This window comes from Lissotriton helveticus, chromosome 3_2 (assembly GCF_964261635.1).
Source record: "Lissotriton helveticus chromosome 3_2, aLisHel1.1, whole genome shotgun sequence".
NCBI lineage: Eukaryota > Metazoa > Chordata > Amphibia > Caudata > Salamandridae > Lissotriton > Lissotriton helveticus.
Genome location: NC_136062.1, coordinates 390,112,945 through 390,124,992, shown reverse-complemented (window position 1 = coordinate 390,124,992; position 12,048 = coordinate 390,112,945). Strand labels below are relative to the sequence as shown.

General features: G+C 42.9%; 1 protein-coding gene across 1 annotated transcript in view; it reads right to left on the bottom strand.

The window, feature by feature from the left end:
- Positions 1–12,048, bottom strand: part of LOC144826333 (uncharacterized) — a 74,620-nt gene that overhangs the window by 50,424 nt on the left and 12,148 nt on the right. Inside the window, exons 2-4 of the mRNA XM_078684673.1 lie at positions 8,741–8,876; positions 6,065–6,204; positions 240–375 (exon numbers count right to left, since the gene is read on the bottom strand). Of these exons, the coding sequence (XP_078540799.1) occupies positions 240–375; positions 6,065–6,204; positions 8,741–8,876 (412 nt within the window). The remainder of the gene's footprint in view (positions 1–239; positions 376–6,064; positions 6,205–8,740; positions 8,877–12,048) is intronic.

The window sequence follows — 12,048 nt, the reverse complement described above, 5'->3', positions numbered from 1 at the left end:
CATTGTAACAGCATGCATGGTAAAAGCATGCGTTGTAATGTCATACATCCGGTCAAGAACAATTCTAGTTCCAAGATAACCTATATGAATACTCATGAGACAAATTTACCCAAAGTGGATCTGAACATGTAAATGTCATAGTCGGTGTCTATCCTGAAAACTCAACAGATTACCAGGTTCACGATCCTGAGCTGTGCACTCATGCTACAGAGGCACTGACACCTTTCTTCCTATTATACCTGCAAGTTGCATATCCAGAGCTATTTGCCACGTCTACTTGGTCCCATGTTGCCCATGTTGCATTGAAAGTTCCACACACACGATCACCTTCGGTTTTGTTGTCTCTTGCAAATACTTGAAACACTCCTTTGACCACTGCAAATAAAACAAAAAGAGAAAGAGCTGTAAAGCAAATAAACACATTTTTACTGGCCAAGAAACGAAACCGTAACCACTTCCGTACTCATGACAGCTCCATGCCGTCATGAGCCACGGGCGGCGTGTGCTCATGACGGCGTGGAGCTGTCATCCAACTGCTGCTCCGCCCACGCGGCACTAATTTCCCACTTGTGCGGGCGAATTAGTGAGTGGGCGGGGTCATGATGGCTCCACGCCGTCATGAGCACACGCCGCCCGTGACTCATGATGGCTAGGAGCCATCATGAGTATGGGAGCGCCGCGCTTGCACCCCCCCTACCCTCACGCCATAGCTGAATACGCGCTGCGGCGAAGGGGTTCATTTGGACCCTGTTGCCCAAGTTAAGACTTTGGCGTATCTCTACAAGCTGTGATTTCCCACCCTTGTTCGACACAGGTGAAATTAATTCAATGCACCAACAATGACTGTGGAAGGCAGCTATTTGTAGCCCCGCAAAACACTACTCAATGGGTTACTGAAATAGAAATATTTCTGTTTGTTTATTAACAATCCCTATGTAGGGATCAGGGGCACCGTGGTAATAGTAACAAACCTATTTCATTATTCACAATAACACACACACAGTGTACTAAGAAGATTGAACACTTCTAAGTAAAAGTATTTATTACTACAGGAACAACGGGTTTGCAGTACATCTAAAACAACTACATAGAAAATTATAAAAACTGCAAATAGACATGTTTTAACTATCAAGAATAAAATTATCATTTCTAACATGGTTAAAATGTCATGTAGAATCTGACACCTAATGCCTACTTCTATGCGCTAGTCTAAGAGACAGCAACTTAAGTCTAGAGTTCCTTAGGGAGAAGAAAAGCACCGCATATCTTAGGTGCCAGCAAAGGATGTCATTTTCAGCACAGGCATAAAGACAGTGTTCCCGTGAAGGGTAAACACACGCTGCAGTTTTCCTCTAGGACTCAGATTTATTGGCTTCAGGTAAGGTGTAGAATTTGCAAAATGTACTGGCAGTGGGTGAGACTATCTCTGGCAGAATATTGGGAAATAATGTGGGTGATCTTTACAAGTGGTCAAGTGGCAGTTCTTATATACAGAATCTTATCAAACATTGGCAGTTCTAACATAACTTTAGGCATGTCTGATATAGATTATGTGCATCAAGGTGTGCATTCCTCATGAACATACATGGTAAAAGTGAGTCAATTCAGACTACACTGTTTTGGTTATATGTTTGTATGTGTTCCTACTGAACCCAGGCATGATGAAAAGTAGAAATTTGACCCAAATGAATGTTGCATCCAGTGTTACATCTATTTCATTAGTTAAATGACTTGATGCTCTGACAGTTCTTAGTAAGGTAAGGTTAGATGACATCTCAGTCCAAGGGCAGACATGACTACGACTCTGCATGAATCAGGAAAGATGGCGATTTACAATGAGAACATGGCGTCTTCCATTATCCAAGATAGAGTCGGGCCTGCCAAAAATTGAGTCTGACCTGAAGGGCTTTACATCAACCCATGTTACAAAATCAACCGCGAGCAACTAATCCACAACAAACCAACAGCTAACACAAGCCCCTGTTGAGCCAAACAAGTACCAACCCTCCATAAATGTTTGTATCTATTTATAGCACTTTAGTTACAAGTCACGGCCCTCCAGTAACCTGAGAGCATAAACCGGAGGAACAGATAACGTTCACTCTGCACCTCATTTCTCTTTCTTACAGAAATACTATCTATCTCTAGTGAGGTAATGCTGTTTCTCACAACTCCATTATGGGTGGGTACACATCCACCCTTCTTGACTAAAGTGTCCAGATATATAAAATAAAACAAGAATTGGAAATACCAATAGTACTGGCTTTAAAGGAATGTTGTATGGTAATGAGAAGCATCACAAGAAAATACTATATGTGTTTGTGTGGAAACAAAGAACATTAGAATTATATTGATGCATTTTAAAAGGTCAAGTTGTTGTTGCACTGTCAAACCAGACTGAAAAATCTAGGGGTATATTATCAAGGGGTTTTATCTCCGCTTTTTTGGCTTTAAAAGCCAAGAAAGCGGAGATAAAATTATCTCCCTATTACCAAGCTGTCGCTAACACCAGTTAGCGACAGCTAATAGGAGATAGCGACCATCCTGGGCCCCACTTTGCATGTCAGTGATATTTATCACTAATGATATGCAAAGTGGGCGTGCCAAGATGTTAGCGACTGGAAACAGTCGCTAACATCGCTATCTCCTATTACCAACTTTTGGAGATATTTGCGCTAAGGGCGAATATCTCCAAAAGCTAACACCTGCCCTGAGCAGTTCTTAGCCATGTTATCCAATGGGAGGTGGATAACATGGCTAAGAGCATTTGCTCGATAATGCATGAATATCGCTGACTTTTCAGCGATATTCATGCATTGCGGGCGTTTTTTATCGCATTTGCGATAAACCTTGCTAATAGCAAGGTTTGTCTGCGATAAAAATCGCCGATGTGCGGCGATAATTTTTGTCTCTAAACAAGTTAGAGACAAAAATGATCGCTAGTTGTTGATAATATACCCCCTAGTTATTTAAGACACGTTTATAAGAGTAGACTGTCATTGTGTGCACCTGGAAGTTCAAGCTCAGGCAGCTGCATAACTTACCAAAATGATAAAAGGTGTTGTAGGGCAAGCACTTTTTTTGTGGAAGCACAATATGTCAGCCCAATCAAAACATTTACTCCTAGACCCCAATGGGGCAGAGCCAACCCCCTCTCTAGTGGTAGTCACATAGTTGTCTGGTGACAGTTGCGCTGTCAAGCCAGACCATAAAAACCAGTGCAGGTCACCGACATAGAATCAGGACTAAAATTTGGCAGTGACTAGGGACATGGAATCAAAAAAAGGCTTATTTACAACCACCACACATACAGCAAAGTCTTCATATAGTATTAATATTGTGATTATGTCTGTTACAACCTCTCAGAGAACAACTCTTCAAAACAATTATTTTTATTATATAACTCATCCACTTGGCCCTCCCCAAACTATGATAATGCTCATAATAAAGGCTCTGGTCTGTACAGGATAGGGTACGCACAGTGATGTATACTCTCCATTATAGCTCCTTCCTGTTCTATCTTGCACTGTAGTCTCCATGTCACAATAGCTGTCAAACTTTTATTTGTTGTTGTGGAATTCTGTGCAGCCTTTGACACAGGCGATCGCGAGATGCTATGGACGAAGCCTTGGTTCATGGAATTAGGGAGTGTATTCTACTTCTTGGTGCATGAGACCCACTCTGTCATCTTAGGGACATTACAGAGGTGGTTATCTTATGGAAAAATCCTTATTGTCTGTAATTACACTGCATGGCAAATTTGAGATTAATGCTAATCATTTTAATCTATCGTAGGATGTGCAGGTTAACAGGAAAAATTCATAGAGCATACGTAGCAGAAAGATTTGTTGTTTAAAAAAGTCAATTAGCTCATTGAAGGAAACTGTGCTTTTTTGTTTCAGTGATCACCCCACTTTTTTACCCCCTTTTTAGCTGCTAGAAGCTAATTTTCGACTGTGACAGTGATCTGTGTCCTGCTACCCAGACCTCAGTGCCAGTGCTCCTACCCCAAAGCAAGGTGTTGTCTAATTGTGATACAATCTGCAAATGACTTAAGCACCCCTGTTAGAGGTATCCCCGAAACCTATCAGCCTTCTAGCGTGCTAACTGACTGGTCTAATCCAGCCTGCCATTTCAAATGAGTTTCTGACCTCCTAGAAGGTGAGAGGTCTGCTCTGGGGAGAGATGTTATTAACTCATCCCCCAGGAGAGAATGCTAAATAAGCATTTCAAGGCAGGGAGCTTTAAAGGGCCACCGTCTTTGGCATGCAAATCAGGCTTCCCTCATAGATGAGGGAATGCCTACCCCCCTGTCCAGGGCCCATTTGGTGCATAGTCAGGCGGGGAAATTAGTTATACAGTAGGCACATTACACTTCCTGGCTGGACACAACCAGGGTGACCAAGCCTGAAGTGAACACCAATTTTAGAATTCTACCATCTTGTGTGTGGTGAAATTAGGAATTCTAGGACAGGGTGATGCCCATTCTCCAAAGGAAGTAGTCATCTTTAGGGTGTAATGACTCCAGGGGTAATATAGCCCATTGGCTACTACCCTACACTCCCCTTAACACCCCTAAATTGAGTATTTAGGGGACCCCTGGCACCAGGACTCCAGATTTCGGTGGACACAAAAGAAGGAGTGGACGGAGAAGACTGCTGAACCGAGAACCGAGGATCACACCAGAATTGGCACCAACCCTGCCAGCCTGTCTGCTGTACCCAAGCCTCGTGGAGCAACCAATTCCTACTGCCACTCTGCAGACTCATAAGAAACCCAGGGGGCTACCAGTGCTTCACCAATTGCCAAAGAAACTCTCTAGGAGTAGAGTAGCACACTCCTGCAGCCACAGGCTCCAAATAAGTAAGAAATGGTGCACCGACCTGCCGCCTACGGGAACTACTAACTCAGCAGCCACCCAGGAAAGGTAGCCATCCTCCTACAGTTCATATCTGTCCTCCATCCAAGTTTGGGGACACCAGAACTGACCATACCGTACAGTACCAGTACCTGGGATACTGACCAAAGTTTATGTTACCAGGACGGACACGAACGCTGAGTAAGACCGTCCTGCACGTCTTTTTAGTCCACTCTACAAAGAGCCAGCTTCCTACACTCATGAAGGATATTGGCAAATATAAAGTAATGTACTGTATAGCCCCTAAATGATATTCATTCCTGTCCCTCCTTTGAGGTGTTTACTCTAGAAAATGAAACTACTACAACTGTTAGCAAACCATACAATGAGAAATAGTTACTGTGGATGAAACTGGTAAGGTGAATTTTATATGAAATGTAAGATAACCGTTACTCATTTTTGTTGATTTTTCCACTTTATATATGCTTTGAAAAATATATTTTAGAAAAATTTCGAAGGATCACCCTGTTCCTACATACAACTGTAGCAGCTTTAGAACTGCAGTACAAAATGTTCGACCTAATCTGGCTATTCATTTAGCAAAATTCCTGTAGGTAGTGTTGCATCAAGGCAACATGAAAATACATTAAGGTTCTCAATACAAGTGGACCGGTTAATTGAGATCTGTTTGGTAATAGCTGTTACCGCACGTATCGCAATTATGAGTTTTGTGATAAATACCAGCCAATATATCGCAGTGTAAAATTACTCTGTACTGACCATAACATTTAGCTTTTGCTGCGTTAAGCACAAAAAACTGCATGTTACCTCCAATAAAACTAAGAATGGAGTGATATTTATCTCACCGTATCAATTTCGTCCTAGCATAGTCCGATTTTATCAAGTCCAATAAATATCACACCATTTACAGGTGCATTCATAATCAGGGCCAAGTGGTATTTTATGTATTTATTGATATGATTTATTTGTGATAAATGTATTGATGACTTTGTGTTTGATGCAATTTGGACTCTGCGGTCAAGACCAATGATGGCAAGATAACGGTAAGATGCTACTTATCGGACAGGCACTGATGGACTAGGAAATGATCAGATAGTGAGAGCGAGGACACAACGGGAATCAAGGTGGTATTGCTGGGACCCGGAAATGGTCTACGATCATTTGGATAATCCTTAGTTTACTCACCGTTGCGTTTGAAACAGATCCCACTCTGTGCATTGATATGCACACAAGGTGCTTTTGGGAGGACTCCTGTGGAATTGCCACACTTCTCGTTCATTGTATTACGAATCATCACTATCTTCTGCTCCTTCACCCATCCCCAGCTAAGGAAAGAGAAAGGGGTCAATCCATGTCAATGACTGTCTTTTCATCGAAACACAAAGCACAGAAAATTGCTTTCGACTGTGCAATTTGTTTATGTAACCTCATTGTTCCATAAATATATGAGCAGTGCTCATGGTGAATACATTTTCTTCATGTAAGAATTGAACTGTAATTATGTTAGTCATGTTAGTGCTGGTCTCTTTACTCAATCTTGTGGCCTTTTCTTCTGCAGAGGCAGCAACTAGTCCTCTTGACCGGGTCACTGTTGCCGCAGGCCACCTGCACTGCACATGTTAAGCTATCGCCTTTCCAACACAGAGCTGGGCTGAACAGACACGTTGCCCCTGTGTGAACATAGCCGGTTCTAAGAAGGGAGCAGTGAAGCTCACTCATCATGAGATGTTGTTGGGGCCTGCTTCTCACACCCTCATGTACTATTTTTTGTGGTAGGACCAGGTGCTGTTGTACTCTTTTGCAGGTCCTTGCCTTGAGCTGGGGCACACTTGTCCTGATTTCCTAGTTCAAACAAGGGGTGTAGCTTAATCATTGAAATTGGGGAAGGGAATCTCAAATTTTCCAACTAATAAAGCAGTGGGCCACAGGGATGATGTGTGAGGTGACCAGTGTTAGGAATAAACTGTTCCCATGAGGAGCAGCGTTAGTTCTGATTTGCATTAGGTGGATGATTTAGAGTTTGATTTAAGGCACCTACTCTGCCAAACTCAAAGTCCACATGCCCCATATTGAGTCAGGCGGACAACAAGTTTTAAACCAAAGGAGTAAAATTTGCTCTGTAAGTTTAATACTTCCTTCAGTGGCCAGATAGAGTAGGTGCTCTACCCTATCTGGCCGATAGGTGGTCGAAAGTAAGCCATCCGACCATCCACTTTTTCTTACTATCATTCACCACCAGATATATTCTGGTAAAAAAAATAGCACCCCCCCCCCCATAGCCCAAAAATGTACTCCCACGTCATGGAAGAAAATAAGTGTGGGGATCTCTAGAATTTTATGTTTCAAAAACAAACTTCTGCTTTTGGAGTTTGGTGGTTTGGAGGAGTTTGACGGCCAGACATCTTGCTTGTCGGAGCCATCTGTAATACTTTTTCTATATTGACAGGATCCGCCATGACAGCAGTTCCCACCAGTGTATAGCGATATCCTACGGGCTGACAGACAACTATAATTGGGCAGGCGAAGTAATAGCTGTAAAGCCCTCTGCCACCTTGTCTGTCTTTACTCCATCTCCTAAATTCTATATCTGCCCTCTGTCTGGAGTGGCACAGTGGACGAAAAATATTGTCTTGGAATACTACTCTGCAAAATTGCAGGTGATTAGTATATTTTCAAGCATTTGTCGCATCCCATTAGGTGAGTGATTGACAGTAGTATCCCTGGAAACCTGAGAATGGCGTATACTGCCAAGTCTACTACTGCCAATGTTTGTGAATGCTAAAAAGTAGCACATTTGCATTAATTCAAGGTATACTTCTATGAGTGCAGATTTGCTACTTTACAATAATCCGGTCACTATATGGCATATTTACCAAGAAGTGGCGCAACATAGTGCAGCAAGCAAAGTTGCTGCGCTACGTTACTTCATGAGAGCATAATGGTGCCATAACTACAGATTCATTGCACAGATCTGCTCTCGGTATGCTCTGGCACACTTTTGGTGCCTAACGCCAACGCAGTCACCCCTGAAACATAGTGCAAGGGTGTCTGCGCCATGTACAGGTTGCATTTTACGCAGCAAGGCCACACAAAACTATTCTTGGACAATTTTTCCACTTTGAGTGCTGCAAAAGGTCTTACATGAAAAGAGGAATTAATTAAAAGAAATAAAGATATTTCATCTCATTACACCAGCCTCAGGCAGTTGCAATATTTTGGCACAAAGCCATGCTTAGAACTTTTCGTAAATATGGGTTGGCATTAGAATCCATGCGTGGGTACACAAGAACTTTATTATTTAGCAGCCCACCTACAGCACGCGATTCATTGGTTAGATATGGACCCAAAATGGGAAAGAGCATTGTTGGAGGATATGCATGAGGGCCATCAGATGGGGACACTTTTGATGAGTGGGCGAAATTTGCACACTTCCATCCTGCATTTGATTGGCCTTATGGGCCATTTGTGGGAAAGAACAATCCAATGAGTGAGAGGATACGTACCATTTGCCCCAGTGTTGGATCGCTGGATTATCTGTCCTTTTGAACAATTGGCTTACACAATGTGGGTAGCTAAGTGTCAGGAGGGGGATTGTGTAATGCTCTCAGATCTATATCCGGCTGGTCGTTTTATTACACTACAAGATGACATTAAAACATTCAATTTGGGTTCCAGACAATTTCTTTAATATGCTAAGATTGCAGCGAAAGGGCAGCAGTTGTACCCTACATTCCTGGCGGTTACTGCCTCCACCCAGACGTTAGTGACTATGCTTTCAATGGCAAGGGGTCGTAAACTCATTACACAAAAAAGAAAAAAAAGGTTTTAGGATCTGCCCCAGTGAATGGGCGCTGCTCTTACCTGCACGATTCGTAGCTTCGGTTGTACGCGCTGGTTACTTGCTCCAGGTTGGCCAGCTCAGCTTTGTAACAGTCGCACACCAGCTGGGCGTCACTGAAATTCACAGTGACTTTTGGTTGGAATACGCCAGAAACCACTAGAAATAAAGAGAGAATTATGTGTGAATTTGCTGTGATTACATCATGCACAAGCTGGATAGCCAGCGTCGCAAGACAGGCTTTATTTTAAGTACAACGGCCTGCATGGATAGCCTCATCAGAATCTTTTCCCTATTATTTTTTCCTATCTTCCCTTAGGGGTAGATTTTCTATTATTAACTCCAATCAGGGGATATTGTTGTAATTGATATTTGAGATATAATATTTTTGCCACTCAATATTTTGGCTATGATAGCCTTAAGCGCTACTGATGTGGTAATGCTGAAAGATGGTTCAGCACAACCTGTAGTTATATTTCCTCAACGTTTTTAGGGGTCACTTCCAGGCCCCCACATCAACAAAGCACTGTTTTGCTTCCTGAGTGATGCCCTGAGCACACTATGAACAAGGCCTACTTAAGTACTTTCTAAACTGTCCTTTGCCTCTCCCCCCATATGCTCCGGCTTTGATGAAGGTCCATAAATGTACTACATCCGTGGGTCGAAACACAAACTGAGAGAAATCTGTACTGCATTCTGGCCAATAGCTTATTTACTAATCGACCATAGTTCTATGTTTTGACAGCTTGCCTGTCAAATTATTTCTTTAAACAATATGTGCATCTAAGATTCAGTGCCTTGATAATATTCCCGTTTTCCTTATAACACAGGAGCACTGTTTATTCAATTTTAATTCACACGGAAACAACATATATTCTTTATTGCAGACACTTGACCGGCACCACATTGACGGCCGGCGAGCGATAGGCTTATGAATCCAAGCCTCACTCTGAGAACGCACCGCACTCCGCCCACATGGGCGTATGCGCTCCAAGCCTCGCTGTGAGCGTGGCACGCCCAACCCGGAATCGCGCGCTGAAACCCGAACACAGCGCATTTAAACTCAATCGCCGGCCCCGCTCCCCATCGTCGGGGTCCGGTTCCGAGGATTTTTGAAGGTTAAAAAGCGGGTTGTGAGCGCTGAGGGCGTGAGTTTTCATTCTGAGCAGGACGATCATCCTGATCTTCACAAGCTAAGTACCTGAACGCTCTGGAAGCAATGCCATCTAACTCTTTTCCTTTTCAGGATGTGCCAGGCGCGCTCCAACCCTCCTCCCGAGACCCATGGTGCTAGTAGCGCCCTGTTTTGAAGTGAGATATCACCCATATTTACCATCTTAGGGGGGTCACCGACTTTTTGGTCAATTGATCCCTCCTATAAGGAGAATTCGTACTGTGTGTTTACTCCCCCTTCTACAACTGTAGTTTTAAACCACCTCTAGCACTTCACCTCCCAGTGTTTAACGCTACAACATCCCCAAGGGCTACTTGGATGGTGGTTAAAATAGCGTTTACTATGGGCACACCAATGTTGGCCACTTTTTATGGAGCACTATGATAATTCGCAATAGCGTACACTAATTGTATGTATGTCTATATATGTTTGTTTGTATATTTTCTCTCCACAGGTGCTGAGACACCCCTGAATTTTGTTTTTTTTTCCTTAGAATGAGCATCATGCTCTTCTAATTTTAAGCACTTTTTCACTTTTCCTTTTTTCACTTTCACGTCCCCAGGTTAGGGTGGACTATTAGAGTGTCCATACCGCCGGGGTATAGTCCTGAAGAATGCCTTGGTGAATCTATACCACTAGTACGGCAGAAACATGTTGACTGACTAATTTAACTCTGTGGTATTTAGCTGAATTTAACCAAATCCTAACAACCTTGGCACGTAAATTCAGACACATATACCACTTACCTGTGTCTTAGGGATCACACATTAAAAAACTTTTTTTGATACCCTCCTATGCACTTTTAAGTACTTTTCACTCACGTCACGCCCTCCCCACACGACCAGCTCCGCAGTCTTTCTGGCGTCGTAGCACACCGAAGAGGCACTCGGTCTCTTCGGTGGGACCCGATGATGAAGCATGACACTGACTAGGTCGGTGTGTGAGGGCCTTCCTACTCAAACAGAGTGAGTTTGTTACTTTTCCATCATTTGCTCCAGATCTGTGGCAGTCCGTTGACTGACCAGACCTCTCTTCTTTTGTTGAAATACATGAAACCGGGGATTAAGAGAGTGTCCTCTATTCTCCCTACCTCTCCCTTTGTTGAAATAAATTATTTCTTTAGCCAGTGCTTCTCTCAGAACGAGACGTTGATCATTCTGTTACTGTTTTTCTGTTTTGCACGTTTACCAGTTTTTAGCTGTGCACGCTCATTTCACCTTATCACTATATGACCTAAAAAATATTTCAATAATGTATCCAATGAAAATTAACAAGACAAAAAATGCATTCTGAAAAAGAGTCTCTGTTCTCTGTATCTTTACATTGCTATTACGTCACAGCAGTTCCTAAGTGATATTGTGTTTTTCTGTTCACACATTTTGTACCTAGACTTACCCTAGTGGGCTTTTATTGTCCACGAGCTTGTTTTGTCAAATAATTATTTGAAATAAAATCATTCCTTTGTAACCATTGTTCCTTGTGAGCTATATTTACCCACGATCCATGGAAGGCAGGTTTGCCCCTTTTTTAGGTCTCACCTACTAAACAGACCATGTGCTGTTTGTTGTGATACATATTGTTAACTTGTAGAGCACTCAGAAACCACCCACTGCTTACCATTGGCTTCATTGCCACTCATTTCCTTGTTTCCTGTTCGTTTGTGTCTGTGGGCTTTCCTTTCTCTTTTGTGTCTGTCTCACCCCTGGCGCATGGACGCCTTACTTGTGTCCTTCCACTGCTCACTTTTCAAGCTGTACTGTTTTCTTCAAGAGTTTTTGTGTTTTCTAGCTATCTCCCTTAAGTCTAGCTACTTTTGGGTAGAGATCCACACGAGACCACAGTGTGTGAGACATTGGGGGCAGAGATCCACATGAGAACAGAATGTGTGAGACTAAAGGAACACAGATGCCCATGACATAACAGTGTGTGAGACTTTGGGGGCAGAGAAACACATGTGACCAACGCGTGTGAGACTTTGGGGGCAGAGATACACATGAGACCACAATGTGTGAGACTTCAGGGACACATATTCCCATGAGACCGGAGTGTGTGAGACTTTGGGGGCAGAGATCCACATGAGACCAGAATGTGTGAGACTTCAGGGACACAGATCCACATGAGACCAGAATGTGTGAGACTTCAGGGATTCATATTCCC